General features: G+C 43.4%; 1 protein-coding gene across 1 annotated transcript in view; it reads right to left on the bottom strand.

Annotated features, from left to right (window-relative positions):
- Positions 1 to 4514: 4514 nt before the first annotated feature.
- ANTXRL (ANTXR like) overlaps positions 4515 to 26052 on the bottom strand; it is a 57966-nt gene continuing 36428 nt past the window's right edge. Inside the window, exons 16-18 of the mRNA XM_048310722.1 lie at positions 25556 to 25723; positions 24324 to 24404; positions 4515 to 9617 (exon numbers count right to left, since the gene is read on the bottom strand). Coding sequence (XP_048166679.1) covers positions 9387 to 9617; positions 24324 to 24404; positions 25556 to 25723 — 480 coding nt within the window. The 3' untranslated portion in view covers positions 4515 to 9386. The remainder of the gene's footprint in view (positions 9618 to 24323; positions 24405 to 25555; positions 25724 to 26052) is intronic.

The raw sequence follows: 26052 nt of genomic DNA, 5'->3' as shown, positions 1-26052 counted from the left end.
TTTTAGCTAGTGCTGGTGCCAAGGAATTCCTCCCAGCTGCTCTAACAACCATTCCCCACACAAAGCAGGCAATTGCTCTACTTGTTTAAGCCCAAAGGCCAATAAAGCAAGCACCCTCAGAATCAAAACGGTAAGAGGCAGCTCACTTGGGTCTGTTGGGAGCATGACAGATGCCAGGAGTTCACATGCCAGCAGAGGGTGGTATGCAGCATTCAGCAAGCCTTTGGATGCTTGGCTGTGAAGTATTTTGTGCATGTGCCTATCTACCTCTATGGGAATTGGTTTTTGTGTGCTCCTTGATGAAACAAGTACAGGTGTTTGTACACAATTAGACACAGTCCTGCCGTTTGAAATGACCCTGCAATGGAGGCAGACTCACACAGAGAAACCTAAGAGAGAATAAAAAAAGAAAAATTTTCTCACATCCCTGCATGTGTCTGAGTCCAGCTGTTTGTAGCAAGGCAGCAACATACCCTTTACTGCTTGCAGTCTCCCAATTATTTGTGTCAGAGCTGAGCAAAATCCATGGCCTTCTTGGTTGATTTTTGTTCCCTTCCCACTGCTGCAGAATTGCAGTGACACCACTGAAGTCAGTGTGTTCATGCCAGTCACACAGGTAGCACTGCAATGGGTATCCAGATCTCTCTTGGCAGATGTAGAAAAGGCATCTTAAAATCTTAGCAAAGGAAAACAAAAGCAAAGAGACCTGAAGTATTGCTTCCCTCTCCCAAGACATGGCTGCTGAGGCCAGACCCTGGCAGAGTGGCATCATGCAAACTGATGAGGCTTGGCTGAAAACACACTGACGAGCTGTTTTTATGCTTATTTCCCACTGTTAAGTTAGGGCTGCTCCTGAACTACCAAAAATACTAGAATGCCAGACATGAGTCATGTGCATGGCCAGGACCAGGAGCTTCTGCCCCAGGGGTTGCTGCAAAGGTACCCAGAGAGGAAACCTGGCAGCTGCTAAGTCTGAGAGCAGCCAGCATAGCCAAAATTGCTGAAACTGCCTGGCCAGGAGTGCTGAGCTGTAGTGTTCCAACAGCCAGAGCTGGGCTCTGTCCTTGCAGCAAGCAAAACTGAGGTGCAAATGGAGGGCAGAGAAACAGTCGTAACTTGATTAGCCTGCACTAGCTTCACAGGAGGGAAGGAAAGGCCACCCCACAAAAACAACTGTGCACAGTTGGTGAGCCCCGAGGTGCTCCATCAACCCCTTAGAGCCTCTTGGCACCAGCAGGCTGCAGTTCAGACCCATGGGGAGCAGACAACCACCACCCATGCATGGCTCAGGAAAAGGAGAACAGGATTTATGAGAGATGCAAAATCACACCCTCCAGATAGAACTTCCAGGAGACCACGGCAGAGACACTGTCTGAGACCACCTGGGAAGCATCCTGCCTTCTCTTCCCAGGGGATGCTGGGTCCAGCTGGCCTGGGTTAGAGGCAGACCTACTCCTTTGCTCCTGTGTATGGCTGGGAGGGAAATGAGCTATTTGGTATTTTGATTTGTGAGTCACTTCAGCAATACAAACCATTAGTGTTGGAAAAAATAGAGAGCTGGGAAATTCCAGAGCCTGCAGAGTTACAGTTTCTCCTTGCCCACTTTTTTCCCTTCAAGGCACAAGTAGTCCCTGGCCATACCTGCTAGCATGGGAAGAGACAGACCCCACCAGGGTCTCTCTCACTGTCCTGGCAGAGGGGCTGTCATTCCTGGTGTTTCAGACACAAGCTGTTTGCATTCCTGGAGCTGGAGTTTCCTGGTGAGGTATAGTAGAGCCAAGTCTACCATTGTGAGGTTGATGGCTTTCAAGGCTTTTTAACTACCTTCTGAAGGCACTGTCTGCTGAGGACATTGCAGCATTTCCCAGTTGGAGACAACAGCTTCACTGATGCGTTGAAATCCCTTTATCACTGAAGATCCCAACACACCTCACACAGGTGCATCAGAAATCCAGGAAAGAATAGGAAAAAAACTCCCAAAAGCTGAACTAGGACCAACCTCTACCCTTAGGCCCATTCACTGTTAACTAAGCTATTCCTGATGCAAGAGGAAAGAGAGGCACAAAGCAGGAACAGTTGTGTTTTTGAAGAGCCATATGCTTGCCATATTTTCCCTTTGGTTTCAATTGGACAAATATGTCTTTCATGATGAATCTTGGGACTCCTGTTTCCACTTCAAAACATCTTTCTATGTACTGAAAAAAACAGAGACTAGAAAACATTCAAGGGCACTAAGTATTTTACCTTAACAGTGCATGAGGCATGATCAGTAAGGAAAGAGTTGCTGTATTTAGCAACCTGTGGCAAGCACATGGGTTTTTATTACATGGCTATGTCTTGACAGCTGTGGTCCTGTGTTCTCTGGGAAAACTCATGCTTCCAATCCCTATCCCTCTGCCGTCAGAGGGAAAAGCTTAAGTGTGAGGTGTTCTGAGTCACAGGACATAGGGTGTTTCTGCAGGGCTCCTATTTCTACCACGAAGAAACAGTCTGTGCTCCAGAATCATGGCCCAGAGGCTCAGCAAGATGCAGGACACCAGCATGGATGAAGGGCAATGCAGCTGCTCCATGGCAGTGATAGGCTGGTGTGAGGAGAGCTCATTTCAGTGAGCAAACTCTGTGGTTGAGACACAGATCAGCTTATCTAAGGACCTTCAGTGAAGTATTTATCCATACAATAATGCATCTCTGAAAGCTTAACAGGAAATATTTCCCAATCTATGTCACATACAAAACCTTTCAGAAGGAAACCTTTCTTCTAGGGAACTTTTTCATCTCATGCATAATCCCACAGTTTGAGCTGCAGTCAGAAATCAGAGTGATACCTTGCTAGGAAACTCCAGTGCAACCCCCCGTGCAGTGAAAAGGTAGGTCCTCTGATGTGCAGGAAAAGGGGAAATTTGTTGCAGAAACAGATGAAACTTGAGATGAGTCCTATCCCAAAGGGCAAAGCATATTCACAGAGTAAAGATCAGACATCTTCCAGCATGGGCACCATGCTCTGCCTGTGGTTTCTGAAGGAATGGGAGGAGAGGGGAAAAGAGCATTTTTTCAGTTCCTGGCTCAGGTTGCTGAAACCAATAAAATTCTTGTTGCTGACTTCCATGCAGCCAAATAGGGTAGGTTGGTGTATGTGAACACGTAAATGCCACTCCTGAGACTGTGAAGTACCTTTGATGAAAGGTTCTAAATCAGCACTAGAGGCTATTTATAGACAAGTCCATAACCAAAGACCTGGATCTGCACATTCCCAGTCCCTGGGAAAGTTCAGGTCAAATCTGAATTTTGTTGTCTCAGGCATGCATAAGCCTAACCAGCCACAGCTGCAGCCAATGTAGGGTTTTTGTTAATGCAGAATAAAAACACCCAGAGCCTTGGCTGCAGGACCACTTTTGTTTATCTGATCTCTTCTGAGAGCCCAAGCCTGCTTTTTGAGTAAGAAGCAGATGGAAGAACAAAAAAGAGCGAAGGCCACAAAACCATACTGGGTGACTATTGTCTTGCCAGCTTGGGGTAGAGCAAGAGCAAGCCAGGCTTTTTGTCAGAGCCCCTGCCTCCATGAGGGAGTAGCACAGCTCCAGGCTGAGGATTTCAATTCCCATTAGCAGCACAGCCAGTTGGAGCTGCCCCAAGGGAAGGGGAATGCCTGGCTCAGTCACCACACAGCTCCCATCTGCTTTGCTGCGATGAATTCATGTGGCTACCAGACCCCCAAAATTCACTGCCCACCGTTTTTTGCAGATGAGGCTCACATGTGCTCAGGGGACTGTGTGTGCAAAGACCAGCCTCCTTTCCCCTCGCACACAGGGCTGTGGCTGCCATGCTGAGCACACTGAGTGCAGAGCACAGCTCAGCAGCTTTGCAGCAGCCTTGATTACCCATAATTGCAGCCTGCTTGGGTTGGAGATTTTTGTGGCCTACCCCTGTTGACCTTCTTGCCTATCTTATGTCCCCCAGCCCTCCTGCCCTCCACCCCCAATCCTCAGTGGGTCTGGAACAGATACAGAGGAAACATTAGAAGTAGGGAAGGACTGAAAATCTGTAGTTTTGTCTGAAGCCTGGTGACTCCAGCGCTTTCAGAGGTGTAGGATTTCCCATGTAATTTCTCTTTGTTAAAGTCTTGAGCTCTGGCATTTTATCTCACATGGATTTTACTTTGTGTCTACATGTTCTATGACTTCAAGAAAGCAGCAATTAGTTCAGGCTCTGCCCCAGGTGTTAATAAATGTCTGAGCCCTGACTCCAGCTCAATTTACTCAGCATTTCTACACAGTTTCAAAAAACAATGGCTTACCTTTGAATTAGGCAAAGATCAAAATTCTCAGCCTAGAAACATGAAACTGAGGCACAGAACATACCCTTGTCTCTAATTAAATTAGCAGCAAGTCGAGAGTGGTAATTCTGACAGTCCAACTCCACATTTTTCTCCTGACCATTACATGGCTGAGCTGATTAGAAAGAAGATACCCATTTTAAGATCCCCTCTTAAAATGACCCTGCAATGAAATTCTTTGTAGTGTTTAACCAGTAAGCACTTTTATTGTTGATTCTGAAGCCATTAAGACTACATTATGTTAGATTATAAGATTTTGTCTACATCTCCCACATTTGCATGCAGGCATTACATTTGCAAGGTTTTCTCAGAAAAACAGAGCACGCCCTAAAACGCAGAAAGTTACGCGATTATAACATGGAAGCAGCATGTCAGTTACAGAAATTTGTACCACATGTACCAGTAACAAACCCACACCCCATGTAAAGCTTCTTTATCCCTCAAAAATCTTACCACCTCCTCTGTCCCTCATCTCCATGCCCCAGCTGTGTATCAGCCCACACCCCCACTGTTTCCGAAAAACCCACATCTTTCTAAACAAACAAAAAAATTAAAAATTGAGTACAGTACATTTTTTCCCCGTAAAAACTGAAACATTTCCTAAAACATTTCTCCCTCACTACCCTTCTCCTCATCCCCCAAATGAAAATTCTATTGTAATCTACACATTTTTTCAAGCACTGTTATACGTTAGGAATCTCTACTGCATTATTCAAAAGTATACCAGTATCAAACTTCTACAAAAACTAGGATGACCCAAAAATTCCCCTTACCCCAAAACTACAGAGAACTGAAAATGCTATACTGCATTATCACACTTGCATGCATGTATCCTGAGCCACCTCTATTTATTCACCTTGAGCCCCTTTTAATAAATAACTGTCCAGCAGTAACATCCAGAAGTGTGCTGTCTCCTCCAAATTAAACTCTATATTTACAGAAGTAGGGCTGTTTTCTCAGTGAAATGTTTCTTTAAAAAAAACCCAAACAAACCACAACAAAACAAAGTAACAACAATAAAACCAGCAACGATTAAAGAGAGAAAGTGTGTTACTGATCATGTTGTCTGAAGACCAACAGGAGTAAAAAGCATTAGGAGCACCAGGTGCACATGCATTTGAACTGGTACAGTTCAGGAAATAATGTCATTCATTGTTATGCTTGCTCTTTCACACGAGAAGCTGATTCTTTTCCTTTTTTTTTTTTTTCTTTTTCTATTTAGGACCGTTTGCTCTGCAGGCTACTCCCGCAGATGGCAACACATGCACTGAGGTTGAAAGATGGCTGTAAATATGCTTTGGTCAATGTGGTTCTGAATCAGGTTTAAGCACATAGAGTTTCCCTCCCCGCTGCTTTGCACCTTGTGTCATTTCACATCTGTACTAAGTGTGAGCCCAAGGGCCCATGAATCCACATTTTCCTCTAGGATTTGGGGAAGCATTAGATATTCACTTTTTGCAAGTGTCAAATAATGCTACATACTGGAAAATACATGGGAACCATCCCACATGAGAACATTTGTTAGCAGTGTAACTACTGTAATCACAATTGACATATACAAGAGTGCCAAAAAAACCATTGAAACATCGAGCCAGCTAGAGGGATCTTGTCCCTTCATTTATTTTGAAACAGTTCTCAGCTGATGGACACCAATATTAGTGCCTTGATTTCAGCTGGCCTATTTTGATTTATTCCAGGTAAGGATCAAGCTCAACAGATGATAAAATAGCAACCAGTTTCTCCTACTGTGCTGTTACAGTGCCTGAGATCACTGCAAACAGGTACATTTCTATACAACCAAAGGCCTTTCTGTAGCCAGTGCAGCACATTCACTGCTCCCACCGTTGCAAAGGCAATTCAGTTTAAGGCAAAAAAGTTCACCTTCTCTTCCTGCTTTACTGGCAAACTAAACCTGTAGTGCCCCTGTCACGGAGGCTGCAGCCAAAACTTGAGTTACACACCAAATGCTTAATTTTTTTACAGTGAGAATGCAGGAAATTCCATTTATGGCAAATCTAATTCTCAAATCCATGGTGGTTCCTGCTTTATCATACATGAATCTTCACCTGGGATTTGGCAAAGCCTAAACTGTTCCTATTTCTGCTGCACTTGCAAGTTGTGCAGAATTGTTAGTATGTGTTATCTCTGCAAGAGTGTCTATTACAGCAAAGAAGAATATTCTCAACTGCAAACAACAGGAATGTTGGATGTGTGACTGTGAGAAGCCCTCCCTAAGCCAACACCTCCATTGGCACTGGCAGTGATTCAGATTCTACCACCATTAACATCACAGTAAATAGTCAACCCTACTCACCTCTCCCAAGATCTGTACAGGTGCAAGACAAGACAAAATCTGCTTTTTCATTAGCTAAAGTTAACTCTTGACCCACCAAGTCACTGCTTCAATCTCACTGCTGCCTGCTGATAAGAGACTTGGCATCTACAGAGCAGTGGTCTTCCCCAGTCGCACAAGCAGCTAAAGCTTTAATGCCCTGTTTTGTCCCAGTGTGGGAATTGGTTTTATTGCCCTCTGCTATTTCAATTTCTAGCTAGCATTTGCTGGCTAATTATTCTTATACAACCAACGTGAGAAGCTATTAGGTTCACTGTACACACACATTACAAACGGTCTTAGACCCAGCAAGGTTATTCCAGGGTTTCCATATTACCAACATAATGTCCATCTGTGATCTCTGCTTGTGAAGCACCTTCCCCCACCCTTCCCCCTGCCCTCTCACTGCAGTCATCCAGTTCCTTTCACTGGGGTCAAAAGCAGAGTTTCACCAGAACTGTAGTGGAAAATTGGACTTGTTTTACTTTCACCTTTCAATTGAAAGAAACAGAGATAAGTGATGACTGTGTGTCACACTGGCTGCAAAAGGCCTTTCCATTCATAGGAATGCAACTCTCAAGCAATTTTTGTAAAGCAAGAGAAACGAAACAAAACCCTACACAGTTCCCACACACAAACACAGGCACACACACACACATACGCACACTCTTCTTTCCCTTCCAAGCAGAAATTCATTCTTAGTAACCAAATTATGCAGACCCTATTCAAGTGTCTAAAAAGAATGAGGATAGGGTTGAGTGCATCCCAATTCTCCTTTCTGATCACAATGAAGTCACAGGTCAGCAAAGTACTTGGGCATAAGGAAGTTTCTCTTGACCTGCAGGACATTTTAACCCATGCAGAAGTGCTTTGCTGGCTCAGGCCTAAATTAGGAACAGCTCCAAGGCCAGCTGGCACTCACGACCGTGATTCCACTACCTGCACCAATATACATGAGGTAAGAGCTAAGCTCAAGAGAGCAGAGCAGTGCAAGAGGAGAAAGAGGCTCTGTGGTTCTTCTGAGTTATGTTTGACAGCCTCAGCTGCATACACACGGCATGTCACAGTGATCAGCATAGACTGATGAGAGCTTGGTGGTGTTCTGCAAGTGGGCCTTCCACTGGAAACATTAAGCTTGATTTCTGTTTGTACCAGTACAACTTTATATGCCTGTAACAACTGCATGAGATCATCTTAAATCTGGAGCAACTGCACAATACAGTTAATGTTTTATCTTAGACTTACGTGCCAATAACTACTGTGATGTGTTACACACCCACACACAGATGGAGAAATAGGTATATGCTCTGTCATAATGCAACATATCATTATTTCTACAACTATCCTAAAAACACAGCCAGTGCCAAAGCAGACCAGCACAGGTTTCTTCTCCAATACAATAGGTAGTGGTGGAGAAAAAGCAAGCTCAGGTGTTATTTTGATTCACTAGGGAATGCTCTGGGCACAACCCACTCAGGTATTGCTAAATGAACACTAATAATGGGCTGACCCACAATCCCGCGTCATAAATTCCCACCTCTGTATGGGCGCTCCCATCGCTTTCTGATGACACCCAGAACTGAGGTCATGGGAGAGCAGCCAAGCATATAAAACAGGGATAAAAGCTCTTACTCTTCACACCATGCCTCTCCGCCACAGGTAGGCTGCAGGGTTACATATTAGTGGGATCTGTACTGTCTAAAGAAAGAGCTGCTCAAAGAGGAATTTATGTTTGAATCACAAAAGGATCGAATTCTTCCTGGCAGTAAGATCAAAAGGAAATTTATCCAATCAAATAGCAACAGAATCAGTCCCTCAATGCTGCTGATATAAACAATACATGCTGTTTGCTTACTACAGTGTCTACGCTCAAATTCTGTGTATGTTTGCTTCATTTTGGACTACGCTTTCTGTAAATGAAAACTAAACACCTAGCTAAAATCTTTTTCTCAAAATTCCTCTGAACTTTGGACAAATCTGAACCCAAGTCTTGTACAAAGTCTGAATTTCTAGATAAGAGTATCTCACCTTCAGTGGTTATCCTATGCAACCAAGTCTAAACATATGCAGAGATGGCAGGCTCAAAACTGATTTTTCCAGGTAAAAAAAATATATCCCTCTTCTATGATAGATCATTGAGCTAGATTATTGGCACATAGTCTCATGTTAGCACATTATTGTTATAGGCTTCTCAAAACTTCCATGGAAATTCCACCTGCAGAACAAAAGGCAGAAAGTTATCTTTGCAATTGTTGATCCATATTAACATCTGGATGCAGTACTGTTGGGGAAAAGAAAGCAAATTCCTCGATGAACTATGTTGAACCAACTTGCAGGTGGCAGCTATCAAAGCCACTGATGCACGAGTACCGGCTAAAGTTATTAGTGAATGATCTGACATACCAAGTCAGACAATGTCATATCTAAATAGATCTTCAAATGTATACACACAAAAGCTGCTACTTTATCTAGATGATCATTTTGGTTTGTTTCTATACCCCATAGCTCTGAATCTATCCACTGAATGTTTACTCAGCACGTGTGGTATAAATATATTCATACACTAAAATTGACACTTGGCAATTTTTTTTTCTTCTTTTTTCCTTTTTTTTTTTTCTTTTTGCTGACCAGCAACAAATTCTGATAACTGTAAACCAATACTCAATAAATATGCTGTGTTCAGCAAAGAGACATGTTTTGTCAATCAGGTCTTGCTGCACTCTAAGCCATGGGATGCGGGGGCGGGCGCGAAGGAGGAGGTCCAGGAGGGGCTCGGGATGGAGGCGGTCCAGGAGGTGGCTGCCTGGAAGGGGGTTGCAGAGATACAGGAGAGGAAGGATTCCTTGGAGCATTGTTGAGGGGAGCATTGTCACGCCCTGACAGCTTCGGTGGTGGGCTGTGAGGGGCAGAGGTTCCATCCGATTTCACACGAGTGAAGTTTATGCATCTTCCCTAGAGGTGAAGAAGAAGTCATTATTAAAAAGCAGGTATTTTGACTCATCAGCAGGTTGTCAAAGGGACTATAAGCAGAGGGGCCAGGCTACATTTCATCAGTATCCTTCACTGGGTCCTAGACATGACATTCAAACCATGCTGTAATAAAGCTCATACTTCCCTTGATTTTCAGAGCTCCTGCACATAGAGAATAGCTTAGGACTGGCTTAAACCAAAAGGGACCACATTGGGACTGTGATCACATGCGGTCTCTGCTCTGCTACTAGAGCTATGCAGAACATGCCTAAAGCGACAGCTCCACCTATGTCATGCTTGCCTTGGTGGGATCCTTGACTGAAAACTGTGCTTGAAAAAAACTCTTACAGGATTATACCAGAGCAGCAACATTAACAGAGACACAATCTGTAGTTCTCATTTTCACCGTGATCCTAGCCTGGCTAATGTCTGTGCTTTGAACATTACACCGGGATAGTATGTGTGTCTTCTGTGCTCCAGTATAGATGTGGCTTCCCTCAGGAACACCAACATAGCGTGGGACTTGCACACAGGGCTCTCCAGTGAGTGTGTTTTCAGGATGGATGTGGGATGCAGGCAGGCAGGATCTGATGGGAGCACTGTGGGTGGAGATTTTAAAACAGGAGTAGATTGGATTTGAAAAAAGCAAGCACTGGGGGTGTCCTAGTCCACTAGGGGCTAATATGCCCTTTAGCCAAAAAAAAGCTTTGCACAGGTTCCCACTAACCAAGTTCCAGACAGGAAGAGGTAGAGAGACAGACCCCAAAGACCACCTAGCCTTTCCTGGGGCAAGCAGCCAGGGTAATGCAAAAGCTACATGGTAACCTCGGTGGGACACCTCAGATAGGCTGCATGCTGGGATCAACAAACTAAATTCAGCTCAAGGTTATGACAACAGCCCCCAAGCAAATTCAGGAGAAGGATTCCAAATATAGAAACTTATCTCAAAGCTAAGCAGCTGCAGATCATGATCCTCCCCAGCTACCAAAGGCTGTTGCAGCAGGAATACAAAAACCCACACCAATCACAGATTGCTCTTGGCTCAATGCTGCCTGGCATAAGAAAACTCTGAAGGTGTTTAGAGAATGGGCTGAGTTTCTGTGGCAAACTCACAAATCACAATTTCCTCGGGAAACCAAGCAAAAGCCATCACAGCAGAACCACAACTGTTTTGTTGAGTGACTTCCAATGCCTGCACCTTTGTTCATGAAAACTATTTCTTTAAAAAAAGGGGCATCACTTAAGTCTACACCTTCTCTGAAGAAAGGCAAGCAGCATTTCGAAAGAAGCTTGTGTAAGCTCCAGAGCTCAGAAAATGATTCTACAAATGTGCTAACACCCAAAGGGTACCACCCTACCACTTACTTGGACTGAATGGCTCTGGGCTTCCAGAGCTCAGCTGCAGGCATGAGTTGTTGGGCATGCTGTTGCCTACACAAGATACTCAGTAGTTCTCTGTCTCAGTTTTCAGCATCACCTCTACACTTAAACAACTGCGTCAATGAGGAGGATAAAACTCTCTTCCTAAAAATCCAGGCTTGCTATGGCAGACTTTGATTGTGAACTGGGTTCGTGGCAATGCTATACTGGGGCCAGAGCCTTTGCATGTGGGCAAGAGGCAAAAGCCGAGGTCTTGGTTGCTTCTGCAAAAAAGATAAACCATTGGATCAAAAAAACCAAGTCAATGCTTTGCTCTACTCCATCACAGAACTCAAGTCCTCATCAGCATCACAGTAAGCAGCCATCCTTGCCAGGTACTTGTCTTCTGCTGTGCTCCACTGTATTCAAAGCACACTTGGACATTTGGCAGTATTTGCTGACATGCAATGAATGTTACAGATATATTTAACAGCTGCACATCAACTTAATTTAAGAAAACTCAGCTTTGATATTTATAAAATTATGGATTTAGAGTAGCTAAATAATCACTCAGGATGAAAGAAAAAAAAGGAAAAAAAGGTCAGAGGTGCTCAGATAATACAAACCATATGGGGAGGGAAAAATTTAGGACAGAACAATCTCCCTCACGGTAAATGCAAAGCTGCAAGCCCAACACTGGTGTTTTTGCCTACAAGCCTTTCCCGCCTCTCTGTTGTGTCTCTCTCACAAACATCAATTCCAAATATATTCATAGTCTATAATCAAAGGGGATCCCATAAATCTGTTTGCATTACTTTCACTTCAGTTAAAGTGATAGGCGACGTCAAACTGCTGCCAGTTTCTGCCACACTCACTGATTTGTCAGACAGATGGGTAATTTAAAGGCCATGCGCTGCATTGTGTCATGAAAAATACGGTTGAGTGTGGAGAGTCTGACAGACAGAGGCTTGGATGATCGATGTATGTATTGTGACACTTCCTCACAAAAGATTATCAGTGTTAGCCTACAATCTCATATATCAAAGACTTCTGGTGAATACTGGAGCAAATCCTCCTGAGCACTTCAAGCAGCCATTGATAAAATGAGGCTGAACTCCAAGCCAGTGTCAGGATTAACAGCTGAAAAGGGAAAGGGAAAAACAAATGACAATAAATCATAAGTGATAGTTTGGACTTATCAAGTGTGTTTTGTCAAAGGATTTCTAGGTTGAAGAATTAAGCCCTCCACACATCAGTTTCCTAATAAGAGTGCCACTGTTACTCTGCCTAACATGCATATCCCTCTGGGGTTAGTTTATAAAAAAATCCAAGAAATTTCTCAAATAAACATTCTAACCACAGGATTTTTAATATTCTCTGCTTGAAAGAATTAAGTAATTTCCTCTCCAAAGGCATAAAAGGCTTTTAAACCCTGGCAACACGGACAGAAATTAGGTATCCTGCACACTTATCTCTGCTCTTCCTGCACAGAGGATTAACAAGGACTAGGAAGCCACCACCACCACTTTAGTAGTGGGAATAATATATATTTTTCCAGAAGCATGGAACACACTAAGTGTCTCAGGGAAGGTGTCAGAGGCGCAAGGTGCAGCAATACCAGGATGATCTCAGGCACAACAGCTGTCGGGAGCTGCTTTATTGTTTTCTAGGAGGCAGATGATCTGTGTGAATCCAGTTCTGCCTGGTCTGGGCCCCGCTCCCCAAGCAGCCGCGCTCAGATGCTGCGACCCACACCGCGTACTGTCATTCAGGCACCAACCGAAGGTCAGCAGTGTGCCATATGGAGTTACGCCCTTACTTCAGCTCACATCTGCACCATCTTCCTAATGCACAATTATTTTGCCTCCCCATATGTCCATCCACTTGTTAGTCTCTTGTTATGCTGCTTGCCAAATTGGCTTTTCAAAAAGTACAAATACTGAAGCAGTGGGATCTGCCCTTGTCCCGACTCCAGCTTTTATCCCAGTGTAACAATCACACGTGCAATTCAGCCACTTTGTACTTGTAGGCAAAGTCTCCTCGACCACCTAGGATGTGTTTTTGTGTGTGGTTTAAGGGGGGGAGGAAGGGAGGAACCTCCTGAAAGCCACTGCATCATGTTGCTGGGCTATCTTCATCACAGTGCTCAGTACATCAGGCCCCAGCACTCATTTCCCCAAAATCTTTAGCTACTACTCAGCAAGTTTTCAACTGACAGAAATGACTGTTAAAGAATCCAGGTAATTCAAAGAGTGCCATGGGGAAGTCTCTTCACCCATGATACTAGGAGCACATCAGCAGAAAGAATTTTAAAAATCCAGGCCATCTGCCAGTAGCTGTCCCTTTTCTCTCTTCATTTTAATATATGCATTGGTGTTTAACAAAAATCAAATCCAGTTTTGTGTCTGTGCATGTCAGTATTTGTGTACACATAAGTATGCCAGTTTCTTATTTTTAGCTACATTAGTTGACCTAATAAAAGATATCCTTCCTGTAATAAATTTCGCTTGATTTTCCATTCGCTCTTTGTTTGGCTTACAGAGTCCCAGTGCTGCAATTTGGATTTGCAGAGGTGGGTATCTGACTGAAAAAGAGTTAGTTTACTGAATTTTCTTGTCTTTGACCTTGTAAGAATATGATACTTGCATTTTAAAATGGATTAAAATAAAATAAGTCCTTTAAAATCTAAGCATGGCCATCCAAAACTCTAGACCACCAAATTAAAAACAAAGTTCCTCCTAGTAAGGAAGTATTAAATTATTATTTATTATTTTTACATAAAAGTGTTATTTAGGATGCTGAAATCCAAAATGAACATAATTTCCTTGGGCTCTCCCTCCAATTTTGTTTATGTATGTCACTGGGATGAGTCACCTGGGTCACCAGCATGTAGTTTCACTTCCTAAATATCGATCAATAGTTCAGCATAAAAATGTGAATCTCAAAAGAACAGATTCAGGCTTTTATGCTACTTACAAAACTGCAAGTGGGGGCATATACAAAAAGTTATAATCACTTTAGCTAAGTGAAGGCTTTGATCCACACACCCAGAAAACAATGGGATGTACACCTTTAAGATAAGTGACTTCTGGAAAAATTGAATCTTGGCAAAATTAGGGATTACCCTGTCCTCTAACAAAGAACAAGAGCGTTCTAGCAGAAACACCTACACGGAGTATCCCAAACCAGCCAGTATGGGAAACCCATTTAGCAAATTTATTTATCAGAGGTAGCTTATGGATACAACACTTGTATAGTGAAAGAGATGAAGCAAGGTGGTACAGAGCTCCCAATAGCTGAGTTCCCTGGGCGAGTGTCAGGATTAGCAGCTGGCTCCTCAGGAGCCAGGATCTATGTGCATCAGCCTTTGCCAAGAGCTTCCTCACACTGCACTGCTTCACGCTGACTGTGCGCTCAACATGTCACGGCTCATTAAAACCTTCACGGATTTCCTGGGAATTGCACTGATTACCCTGCAGCATACAGGCTAGAAATTAGTGAGCTGCTGAAACAGTCTGTCATGTAAAACCCAAGGCTGCCTGGTTTCCAGGCACATACAAGTTACTTTTACCAACTCCTGTTCTTACATCTGTGACTCAGATGTCATTTTTATGTTGAAAAATAAAGTATTGGAAGTGTCAGAGATTCCCATATCACCAGTTTGGTGACTGATCATACTTTCAGGTCAATAAATATGTAATTCATAATTATTTTCTAATTATATTATTTAATGATTAAATTACAAGTATAAAAATTATTTATATGATGGTTATTTAATTAATCATTAACAATTATTTCATGAAATTGTAATTAATTTTTATATTGAGCCATTTTAAGTTATTAGGACTCAAATCAAAACATTAAATATCATCAGGTTAAAATATTTATTTGAATAATAACCTGACTCTCATACATATCTTCCAGTTTAATAAGTCCTCTCTTGTACAAAACATTTTTCTGGGAATCTATTTGGCAGCTCAGCACTGATGCTTATAATGACGGTAACCCAAAACTATGAAGAGATAAGAGAAAATGGGGTTGACTGAAGAGAGGAGGGTTTTAAAAGTAAGGTCCAGTAAAGTGGCAGTGTCCAACTATGAGAATGTAATTATTTCCTTTTCTGTTGCTTTTAAAAAGGAAAATAAGTTCAGCCCATTCTTTTCCCAGTGTATTATCTGGCCTCTTTATAAGCAAACTCCTATCACTTTTGCTCCCTCCCTTCTATGATGGAGTTATTGGAGGGGAAAGAAATCACTGCACTGTGGGTTGTGAATCACTCACTGTAACAGTGAGGACCCTGTAATGCCCTTAGGTACATCACATAAACTCCAATAGAAAATAACAAAATGATTAATGCAAATGCCCAAGGATGAACCTAGCACTAGCAGAAAACTCTGTTTACAGCACAGCATGAGCAAGGCGGTGCTACCAAGAGGTGTAACCTACTGGGCTCACTCAACATGCTGCTCATTGCAAAAGGAATTAGGCTGAGCTTTAAGATGTGGGAGGTAACCCAACTTTAAACAGGATGCACGTCCTGACACAGGAAGGGGCAGAGATAGAAGCAGCTGAGGCACATGTGAATCCTTCACAAAGTCCACAAAAGCCCTCTTGTAAGTAAATCTATGCTTTTCTCTTTTTAGCAACCAAACTAAACCACCCACAAACCCTGGCTCGCTGGTACAGCACCATGGAGACAGCACAGGAAGTTAATGCCTGCCTCATGAACTCTGACTCCCAAGTCTCAAACAAGGAGATCCTGCACATGGACGGGAGCTGAGCACATGGTGACAGTGACACACAGCTAAACAATGTCTTGGGCTGATGACACACTCAGGATAAAACCTATTGTCTTGGCTGAGGCATGGCTGACATTGCTGCCAGAAAAGCTTAGGCAAGATGCCTGAGCCCCTCATAGAGGCAAAGTGGGACCAACCTTGTTTTGTAAATAAGCTGGGAGAAGAAATCCTTCAGAAGTCCAGTATGCCCTCAGATATCCTGGCTATGGGGGCCAAATAGCGGAGAAAATAGGATTTATGGGGTGGGGAAGGGATGAGAGAGCATAGGAGCACTTCTTTTGACACTAAATGTGTGATAATCCCATCCAGGGATCCCCCAGGGACCAAGGGAGGTAGGTTGCCAGGGCAAACTCACAAACAGACCCATGGCATGCACTGCACATAACAGCAGCAATAAAAGCCATCTTTCGGTTCACTTGCTGGCCAAAGGAGAAGTCAACAGCAACCAAAAGTCTTCATTTTTCAGGTAAAACAAGTATGTCAAAATAAATTTAATTCAGGCTTGAAACATGTGTTGTTAATTTCAAACCATCTTTGAGTTTCAGACAGAAAAGGTGTTTCAAAACAAAAATGGAAAACATTGAGACTTTCAAGGGTATATTTTCAACTTCAGCTAATTCTACTAACATGAAAAAAACATTTACAGACCATCTAGAGGAACAACTTTTAATCAAAATAAAGATAGTAACAGGGAAAATGGTGTTCAATTCTACTGGGCAATTAAAGCAGGAACTGTTTTTTGCAATAAGATTAATAGCAGCAGTATCCCAGGCTACTGTAGTTCCTTTTATCAGAATACTGAGATGAATACAATCAAGTACTGATAGTTTCCCCAGACACACATCTGCTGACACTATACCCCAGTTCACAGTCCCAGCTGTGCACAGTGCCACTTAAAACAAGGGATGGGTCTTCTGGGAGCACTCTGCTCAGTTAGGTTGAAGACCAGTGCAGGAATACACGGAAGAGAAGGGGGTTACTTCCAATTTACCACTGGAGAAAGTAGACAATAATGAAGAATCTGAGGGAGGAGTAGCTCAGCCAGGGAAATCACACTTTTAAACTAGGACCAGTGCCCTTCAGCAAAATAAACTTTGTGCTGAACACATCCCCACTGTCCAGCTCTCTCATGCCACTTTTTCAGCTTAGGCGCACAAGGAAAGAGACATGGAGAACCCACCCAGTATTGAAGACAGGGCTATTCAAACAATATACATCACACTCCAGTTCAGCAGGGAACTGCACGCTGCTTCCAGCCCTGCCTCAGCAAGGAAGTGCAGCAATGGGCTACAGACACCTCCTGAAAGAATGGCCAGAGTCACAAGATATCTTGCAGGAATGCACAAAACATCACATGTCTTGGACCCTGTTGAGGCTGTGGCTGAAGTAATGCACAGTGCAGGTCCATAACAAAGCCTGTTGATTCTGAGCCCTAAAAAAGCTGAAGTGACAAAGGAAGCAGAACAGAGTAACACTGGGCATAATCAAAGTTAAGGTCTATCAGGTACACTTTATATTCAGTACCAATCTCAAAGTGCCATCATGCCAGACCAAATCCCACCCAAACCTCAGAAAAATATCTTAACCTAAACCTGCACTCACAACATGTGATTTGCTGCCTTCTGACAGCTTTTATGGATGAGGGTCCCAGAGTGGAGGAAGCAAGGAGAGCCACTGTCAGGTCATGTCATCTACTCAAGGTTATGCAGGGGGAAAAAAAAAATGGTATTTACAAGTTCAGGACTCATGACTCACATCCCTTGTTTTAACCACAGCACCACACATTTCCACACTTGAATGCTGACCAGACTAGAATGAGGTTCACGGAAAAAAAAACAACAGCGGTTGGTTTGCAAAAGATTTTCCTCTTTACTTTCGTGTTTTCAGGGAAGAGGACATTGCATTTGTCCATCTCCTAGAATGGGGAGGGCTTTGGAGCATAGCAACAAAAGCAACAAACATCTGCTGGGTGCAACAGCCTCAGCCTTGAGGTATTGGTGGCTTGCTGGGAGCAGCAAACTATGCCACAAAGGACCATAACTGGTCTTGCTCAAACTGCAATTAAGTGTCATCATGCTTTCCTGGGTGAATTATTTGATGGTCTCTCAGGAGCAAGCTGGGATTATTGTGTGCACAGGGGAATAGCACAATGTTATTCACCTGACTAGGGTACAGAATAATGATGGAGACTCAGATTTTTGGTGGAAATGGTTATTATTTTTCGTTGCCTCAGCCAAAAATATAAGTTCCTGGCCCAGCACACAGACAGGCTGCCTCTTTGTGTAGAGTCTGGAAACAGATACAATTATCCCCAATGCTTCTCTGGGTAACTGGCCCTTAAATGGCTCTACTGCTACCTAGAGCAAGTAGATGGTAAATCCACAGTTCTCAGCTTCCCCTGTGCTTATCTCACAAGGATTTTCTTCTCCCGGGACGGGACTCACACAGTTCATTATCAGTGCTGGCCTGTTGATAAAGCACAGAAAACCTCTCCTCCCCCAAAAGCTCCTATGTTAAATTGAATAGCATATTGCCTTGGGACACAACCACCTTATTCTGTCTAAGAATGAACACACTAGAAAAGCAACTCAAGGACCAAAGTCCTAACGTGGAACTCTCTCTGTCCCATTTCAGGTATGCTAGCGACCTAACGCTGTGCAAATGAATCCCTGCCATGCTTCCCCTATGCAGCTTGACCATGCTATCAGATAACAGCTCTGCATCTTTTCCATGAGCACCCCATTGCCACCTCTCTCCTAGCAACTCCATTAATACACACCCTGGTGTCACCTCAGCAGTCAGTGGCCTGTCCCCCAGCAGTAGAAAAAATCCCAAGTACAACTCCTCTCATTTTTCAAAGGTTTGCTCAGCTCAGAGTGTCTGGCCATTAGCATTGCAAGAAAGGAGATCACCTGCTGTGGCAGGCAATGTCCTCACCTCTTTCACTTTTCAGGAGCTTGTGAAGGTGATTGGCTCCAGGAAGGTTAAGCAAAGGGAGAAAAGCCCCAGGACCAGGCAGCAGCCGCTGATGACTACAGTCTGAGGGAGCTCAGTGCTGCTTTTCCAGCACCCCCTGTAGCTCTGCCCGTTGTTACACAGGTGATTACAACACATCTCCAAGCAAACGGCAGGCAAGCCTATTAAAAGCCATTACTTGGTCTTGAAGAGAAGTAATTAGAATGAGCTCCAAATAGCACCAGTACGTGGGCAGCCACCGTGGCGTGACAGGCGGGTGCTGCCATCACTGTGGGCTGCATTCAAGCTGCTGACCACCTGTAAGTAGCAGCTAGAGAGTAATTACTAGTCATTAATAATCCATAAGCTTGATGTCCCATGATTCATCTAAGGAGTCCCAAGTGCCTGGCAGAGCACTGAACCTCACAGCTGTAAGGAAGATAAATACTGTGTTCTCAGGATTATTTTGTTGTTAGGAAAACTAAGGCACATAAGATGTCATGGTCAGCATTACAAGGAATCACTCAAAATTTGAGGGTAATCAGACCTCCCGAGCTTTAACAAACCCATCAGACTAAGAGTGATCACCCTGAAAGGGATGCACAGAATAAGGAACCCACATACTCCTCATTTCAAAGGCTGCCGTTTAAAATTCCAGCTGCTATGCCTTGTTCAAAGTCACACTGTAACTCAAGGGTGGGAACTTGAAAGGATCCAGAAGTTCTGTCTTCTAAAATGACCATCAGTTCATAGTTGTGACATTTTTGGCTGCACAGCAGCATATTAATCTCAGTTTTATGGAAAAGAAAAAGGCAAAAAGGCTCTCATATTTTTGTACAACAGCCTGCTTCCAGTCCCCTTCCCCAGGAAAGGGCTTTACATGTACAAACTGCAGGGTAGTACTACTACGGCATTGCTTTTCTCTAAGTAAAGTCCCATAGGTATACAAGGGGATGGTGACAGCAAAATCCAGTCTACACTCTCCCTCTCTGCTGCAGCTACAAAATTTTCAGTGACAATAAGGAGAGATCACGTTTTAAGTCTTTCAAATAAATGATCAATTCTGCCTGAGGGGAAAAATGTTGGGTTTTTAGTCAAGGCTTTTGGTAAACTGAGCCTCTAAGAATTTCCTGAATCAATCAGTATGCGCTGAGAAGCAAAATGGAACAGAATTGCGGAAAGCAGCAACTAACAGACCAAAGCACCTCCCCTTTCTCTCTGCACATACTGGGGCTTTCAGTGTTGACCTGCTGCCACTGGTAACAGCCCACTTTTGAACTATGAGGCCAAGGGGAGGAGCTTGAAATTTACCTTTTGCAGAGACCACTGACAACCTGCCCTACCAGCTACTGTGGTTTGTTTGTATGAAATATTTCAAGATAGCCAGACACTATTATTTCCCAAACTCCCACTTTTACATCAGCTGCTGCAAGCTCAGAACCAAGCTCAGGAGGACACCAACACAGTGATGGGAAAGTCTCCAAGGAAATCTGAACATCTTGAGCAACACACAGCCCCATCAGGCCATATAGATACTCTGACATACTCCCTGAGGCCGGATGAGCAGTGTCCCCACCTCAGAACTGTCAATCCATTTCTTGGGCCAAAAGAGTGACTGCTGGTCCTCTAAGACATAATTTCTGAGGAAGAAGAGAAGAATAACAGCCTAGCTCTAAGGGCTCCATCACTGCAGCAGTAGCACAAATGCCTGTGAAGGCTTCACCTTTGTATATTCCAGCAAGGCAGAAAGCCCAGCAATCCACCACAGAGCCACTAGGCCTTTTTCATCGCTTCACTCCTCTGCTGATGCTGTCGGAGAGCTCAGCAAAACTCCATGCCACAAATAACAGCCTAGCTGCTAATGATGGGGTAGAGCTAAGTGTGTTTATCCCTTGTTGCCCCATCCTGGTGCAACACAGAAATTCCTGCTAGAGGTGACCTGAGGAAGTCAAGTGAGCAAGATCCTGTGACCCTGTACTGAGGTATTTGCCAAACTCATAAATTTCAGTGGTGGTGCTATGATATGACCTCTAATGGAAACCGAGAGGAGGAGCTGCCTGTAAGAGCCAAGCAAAACACTGTGGGCACACAAGGAGAAGGAGCACCAGAGCTTGTGCTTGGCTGGTTTTCTTTAAATAGGAAGTTCCAAAAAGCTCCTGTGATTTTCACAAGGATTTATACAGTCCTATTAATACAGTCCTGCCTAATACTGATGAATCATCCATCCTGAGATCCTTTTCTTGATAAGTTCATGGAAGACATGAGCCAGGGCAGGGGAACTCTCAGAGCTTCAGCCAGCTCTGCAACAAGGCTATAGGCCAGAGCATGATGCCACCAGCAGCTCAGGTCCTGCAGCATGAGAGGAACAGGGTAAGGAGGCTGGGGACCAACCCATTGCTCCCAAAGACAGGACTGCAGGGAACCAGTCTGTCTCATCAAGGGGAGGGGCATGCAAACAAGAACTAAGAGAGAAAATGAGGAAGAAACCACAAAAGGACACAGGTAAGGAAAAGAGCAGGATGCGGAATGGCAACAGGACCATGATGAAGGAAGACAAATAGATGGATGGACAGCAGACCTGCTCATGCAGAGGAAAGGACAACAGAAACCCCTTGCAGCTGTCAGCCCTGTATTGCTGCACACAGGCTTCAGCCCATATTTCTACTGCAAGGTTCTCACAAACACTCTGGAATGGGCCTCCCCACATGAAGAGTCAAAAATATACAAACAGTGACTTTTTTTAACTTCACTTCATGATGGGAATGGGTAAGAAGTCATGATTTAGAAATCTGGGATAGCAATGCTGCCTTTGCTGTATGGTTTGCAGATCCAAAGAAGAGGCCTGCGTTGTGGGGGAAGATGCTGAACAGCTGTCAAAAAGTGTAACAGGCTTTTGCTTCTCTGTGACAAAGCCAGATATATTGGTGAATATACCAAAACCAACAAAACTATCAGAAGGTTTTTCTACAAGTATTCTTCAGGTTTCTGAGGGAGAGAAAAGCTCCCAAATCACTGTATTAATTTTCAAATGATGAAAAAATTACACTTTTCAAAAGAGTTTCTAAAGATCATTTTAATGTGAAAAATATATATATATATCTATATATATTAAAAAAATCCATTTTCATCTTCCCCCTGTACCTAAATCCTTGTAAAAAATATTTTTCTCCATGTCCTGTGGATGTTCTCTTCTCCCTAATGAGTATTTTCATTATGCAGAAAAAAGTGGCTTGCTATCATTTCATCCAATGGCTGCAAAAAGGAATATATGCCCAACCGAAGCAGTAAAAATGGAAAATGAAAACTTTTTTAGAATGGAGGTAAACTTGAAACAGAAATTCAGAAATGTAACTTCAGTGAATCTTGTTCCAGTGGGAAACAACCTATATCTCTTGTAATCCCTGGAAGTATAAAGGAAATAATTTGATTCTGGGAACTTCAAATTTAGGAATTTTCCAAGTTATGAATCCAAATGTCACTCCCAAAACAGAGCTAAATTGTGCTCCTTTTGCTTTCTAAGCTCTAAGTTTTCCTGGACAATCAAGACAGTTATGAAATGACTTTAAAATAAAACAAAAAAGTCACACTTAGACCTCACCAAGAACTCTTTCCCCTGTTCCTCCACCCCAATCCTTCAAAACCACACAAACCAAAGCAACCTCTCACTCCAAGATCACCACACAGTCCCTGGCCTCTGGATGGCACAGTCTGGAAGAACACCATGCACCAAGGCATGTCAGGCTGAACATTCATGTCTCCCCAAGCCCAAGCTAAATCCTCTGACCGCTGCCAGCACAGCTGGACAAGGAGTGACCTTGTCCTGTCTGGGCTGAGGCAAGCAGAGCTGTGGCCTTGCTCCTGGGGCTGCCAGAGCTCCAAGCTCTCCGTGCTGCTGGTCACTCCCAGCACTGACCTGATCTCCCAGTTCTTCAGCCACAAAGATGAGTGTGCACACGTGTCTATCCTCACATTTACTTACATGCACATACAGGTGTATTTATACACATCCCCCAACAAAAACCTAACTTACAAGGAGTCAATTAGCTACTGAGGGAGTGCTACTAGAGAAGTTACCCAAAAAATAAATAATAAACGTGCTCCTCTATGTGCTAGTTTTCTCCATGAAATATAGGCCTGTGATGTCGTCTTTTTTTTAACAGCAAAAAGTTGTCTAGTTATTTTCTTGTTTCACTTTCAATACTCTTCAGCCTCAGTTAATTTTGCAGGCCAGGGAACACAGACGATTCTATGATTCCACTGGATCTGGCTCAATAGGATTCTTTCCACCCTATTTCCCAGATGTACATTTGATTTTTCTTATGTTATCCCCAATACAATAATCCTTCAGCTTGCTGTTTTACATTGCCTCTTTTCAGCCCCTTTTTCTCCCCACAGCAGAGCTGGAAGGCGAGGAACTGAGGATCCCTGTTCTCAGCCAGCCCCCTGTCTGTTTCTTGACCATGCTGGCTAACAGAAGCTCTGTTGTGCTCTGCACCAATAGAAATGACCCAGCCAAGGGAGTGAAAGGCAGAGGATAGATTCATATTATACAATGTTAGTGCTATCAAAATACAGCTGGACCTAAAGAGCCTATTCAGAAGCTCTAGATCGTGCTTAAAAAGTAAATAAGGTGTCTCATGCACAGCTGCCTTAAAAATGCAGCTTAGTAAAACATTTAAGACCATTTTACAAAGTAGTATAAAAAGCTGGGTTTGTTCTCTTAGTTTCCTTATGTGCCAAAAGAAAAATGGAAGAGATTAAACTTTAAATACTGATGCAGTATGTTTGGTTAATGACTAGACAAATGGCATAACAATATTTTACCAAAAGCAAGAGGCATGCAACTTACTGCCCTAGCCGATGCAAATTAGAGCTACTTTGAAAGTCTGTCATTAGGTGTGAAAGCTACCCAGGCAAACAAGCCTGGGTGTCTGCACCAGTTCTATCCCCAAAAAAGCACTTTATGGACCCTATTGCTGTAACTCTATAATACCTGAGAGCCAAGGTGATTAAATGTATGGACTCTGCCCACAGGGGAGAGAAAGATGCTGTTGTGTCTGCTTAGTCCTCATGTTACAAAGAAGCATTGCAGAAAGCAAAACCTTGATGGTGAAACAGCTCAAAGCAGCAGCACTCAATTCTTAGGGAGTTGTCCCCTCAGAATAACAAAATAGAGACAATCAAAACAGTGCCAGGCTCACACGGGGAAACTGAGAGCTCTGAACTAAGCTATTGCCAGTGACCCAGGGACAGTACACAGACATCTTTGTGGCTCTGAAAAGCACAAACTCCCTGCTTCCTCCCAGGAGGAATCTACTCCTGACCTACTTTTGGCCAATAGACTTCATCAAGGCAGGAGATACTCCCTGCCTACATATAGGAGATGACTGAGAAATGCATCTGCACAGAATTCAACACCAACTTGTTCTCAATTAACCTTGCTATAATTTCTGTTTTCATCATCTGTACTGTTCATGATTTCTCAATAATCATTGAAATCCATTATTAAATCCAAGAAACATTAAAAATTTTTAGCTTTTAGCTTTCAAATACTAGTGCATTTGAGACACCTTACCTTATCCCCTGGCTGTGGTCTCATAAGGGAGACTTGGTCATAGCCTCGTCGAACCAAAGCCCACAGTGCATCAAGTTTACCCTGCAATTAAAAAAAAAAAGAATATATGAGCAAGAAGTGTGGTGAAAATAGCATGAGATTAAACTACAGGTGGGTTGGTATAGGTTTTCTGTATTAAGCTGTCTGCACACACACTGGTCCTGTACCCTTGCTCTCTGTCACTGTTTATCTGGACAACCAGAAGAACCCCAGTGGGGTAACAAATGCCCAACATGCAGTGAGCCAAATACCCAATGTGCAGTGAGGATGAGAGTAGTTTAATGTGAACAAATCCCTTAAGAGGCACAATTAGACAGGTGTCACTTGTTACAAAAGGCAGAACAAAAGTACAGTACAGATGGGAAGAGAACTGAAGTATGGATAAACAACTACAAGAATACCTACCTAGGCAGGCTATAAAAATTCACAGATGCTTTCCAGACAAATTCAAGCACTGTTTAATTGATCTATGAGTAAGGAGGGGGGGGGGGGAACTCATTCCACAAAGCACTGTTTTGGGACATGGCCATAGATTCCTGGGATGAGCATGGTATGCTGCAGCCTTGACTATGCCAGCCCTCCACCTTCCTTCTCTGTAAGCAGAGATAACAGTTCTTCCCTTCCTTTAGGGTTGTGTGAGGATACATACATTAAAAGACATTGAAACACCAGATATTATAATGACAGGGGAGAATTGGGGATGAAAATATAGAGACTGCATGACTTGCCCAAAAATCAAACACTACTGTCTTGTGGCTGAACTAGGGAGAAACAGAGCTGGATCCCAACCCAAGCCCTTAGCCACAGTGCAGTCAAAGCAAGGACTCTGCACTTTATCTGATCCTCTTCTAGACTGCCTTGAGATGGCACAAAACAGCATCTGCCCTCCCTAAGGTTCAAGAGATCTGCTGTTGCAACCCAAGCAAGAGTACCCAAAAAGACAGTGTGAGCTGAGGAAAGGAAGATCTCTGCTCATACCCTCTACTCTTCTCAAAAAAGTATGGCAACACAGTGCCAAGTGAAACGCGTGTTCCAAAACCAGGCAAAGGTGAGGATTAATGGCCACTTTTCCAAATAGGCTCTGCTGAAAGAAAGGCTATGCTAAGGAAGTGGGATCTTACATGAAGATCTTACATGGGAAGTATCTTACACGACATGAGAGGCTTGGTAAAAGGGAAGGTCGGACACATTACCTTGATTGGAGTGTACCATTTTCGCTGGGAAGGTGGTTTTCTCACATGGGGCTTCTTTGGCTTGGGTTCCCATGGCTCATACTCCTGTTCTGGCAACTTGATAATAGCATTTTTGGGTTTTTCCAATTTTGCTCCTTCCTCTGTTGACCCCTTGTCTCCCCATCGCACCTGATGTCAGGAGAGCACACTGTAAGAAGACACTTCAACTGTCCCCACCAGCAGGTGGTTTCCCAGATATTGATCTAGTTCCTATCAGATGACCAAGTGCTACCAGGAATAAAGTCAAATTTATGAAAGCACCAGACTCCCACCATAATCAGAAATACACATTTAAGAATAAAATAGTCTCACTCAAGAACTGCTGGAACTACTAGCCTTTGCACATTCCAGTCATCTGCACATCCCACATCTAAGATGTGGGAATTCACAGCATCTGGGGCAGATGAGAATCATTAAGGTTGGTAGGACCTCTAAGATGATTGAGTTAACCCACAGCA

Source organism: Corvus hawaiiensis, chromosome 8 (genome assembly GCF_020740725.1).
Source record: "Corvus hawaiiensis isolate bCorHaw1 chromosome 8, bCorHaw1.pri.cur, whole genome shotgun sequence".
Lineage (NCBI taxonomy): Eukaryota > Metazoa > Chordata > Aves > Passeriformes > Corvidae > Corvus > Corvus hawaiiensis.
The sequence above is the reverse complement of the archived record's forward strand: the minus strand, read 5'-3'. Positions and strand labels throughout refer to the sequence as shown.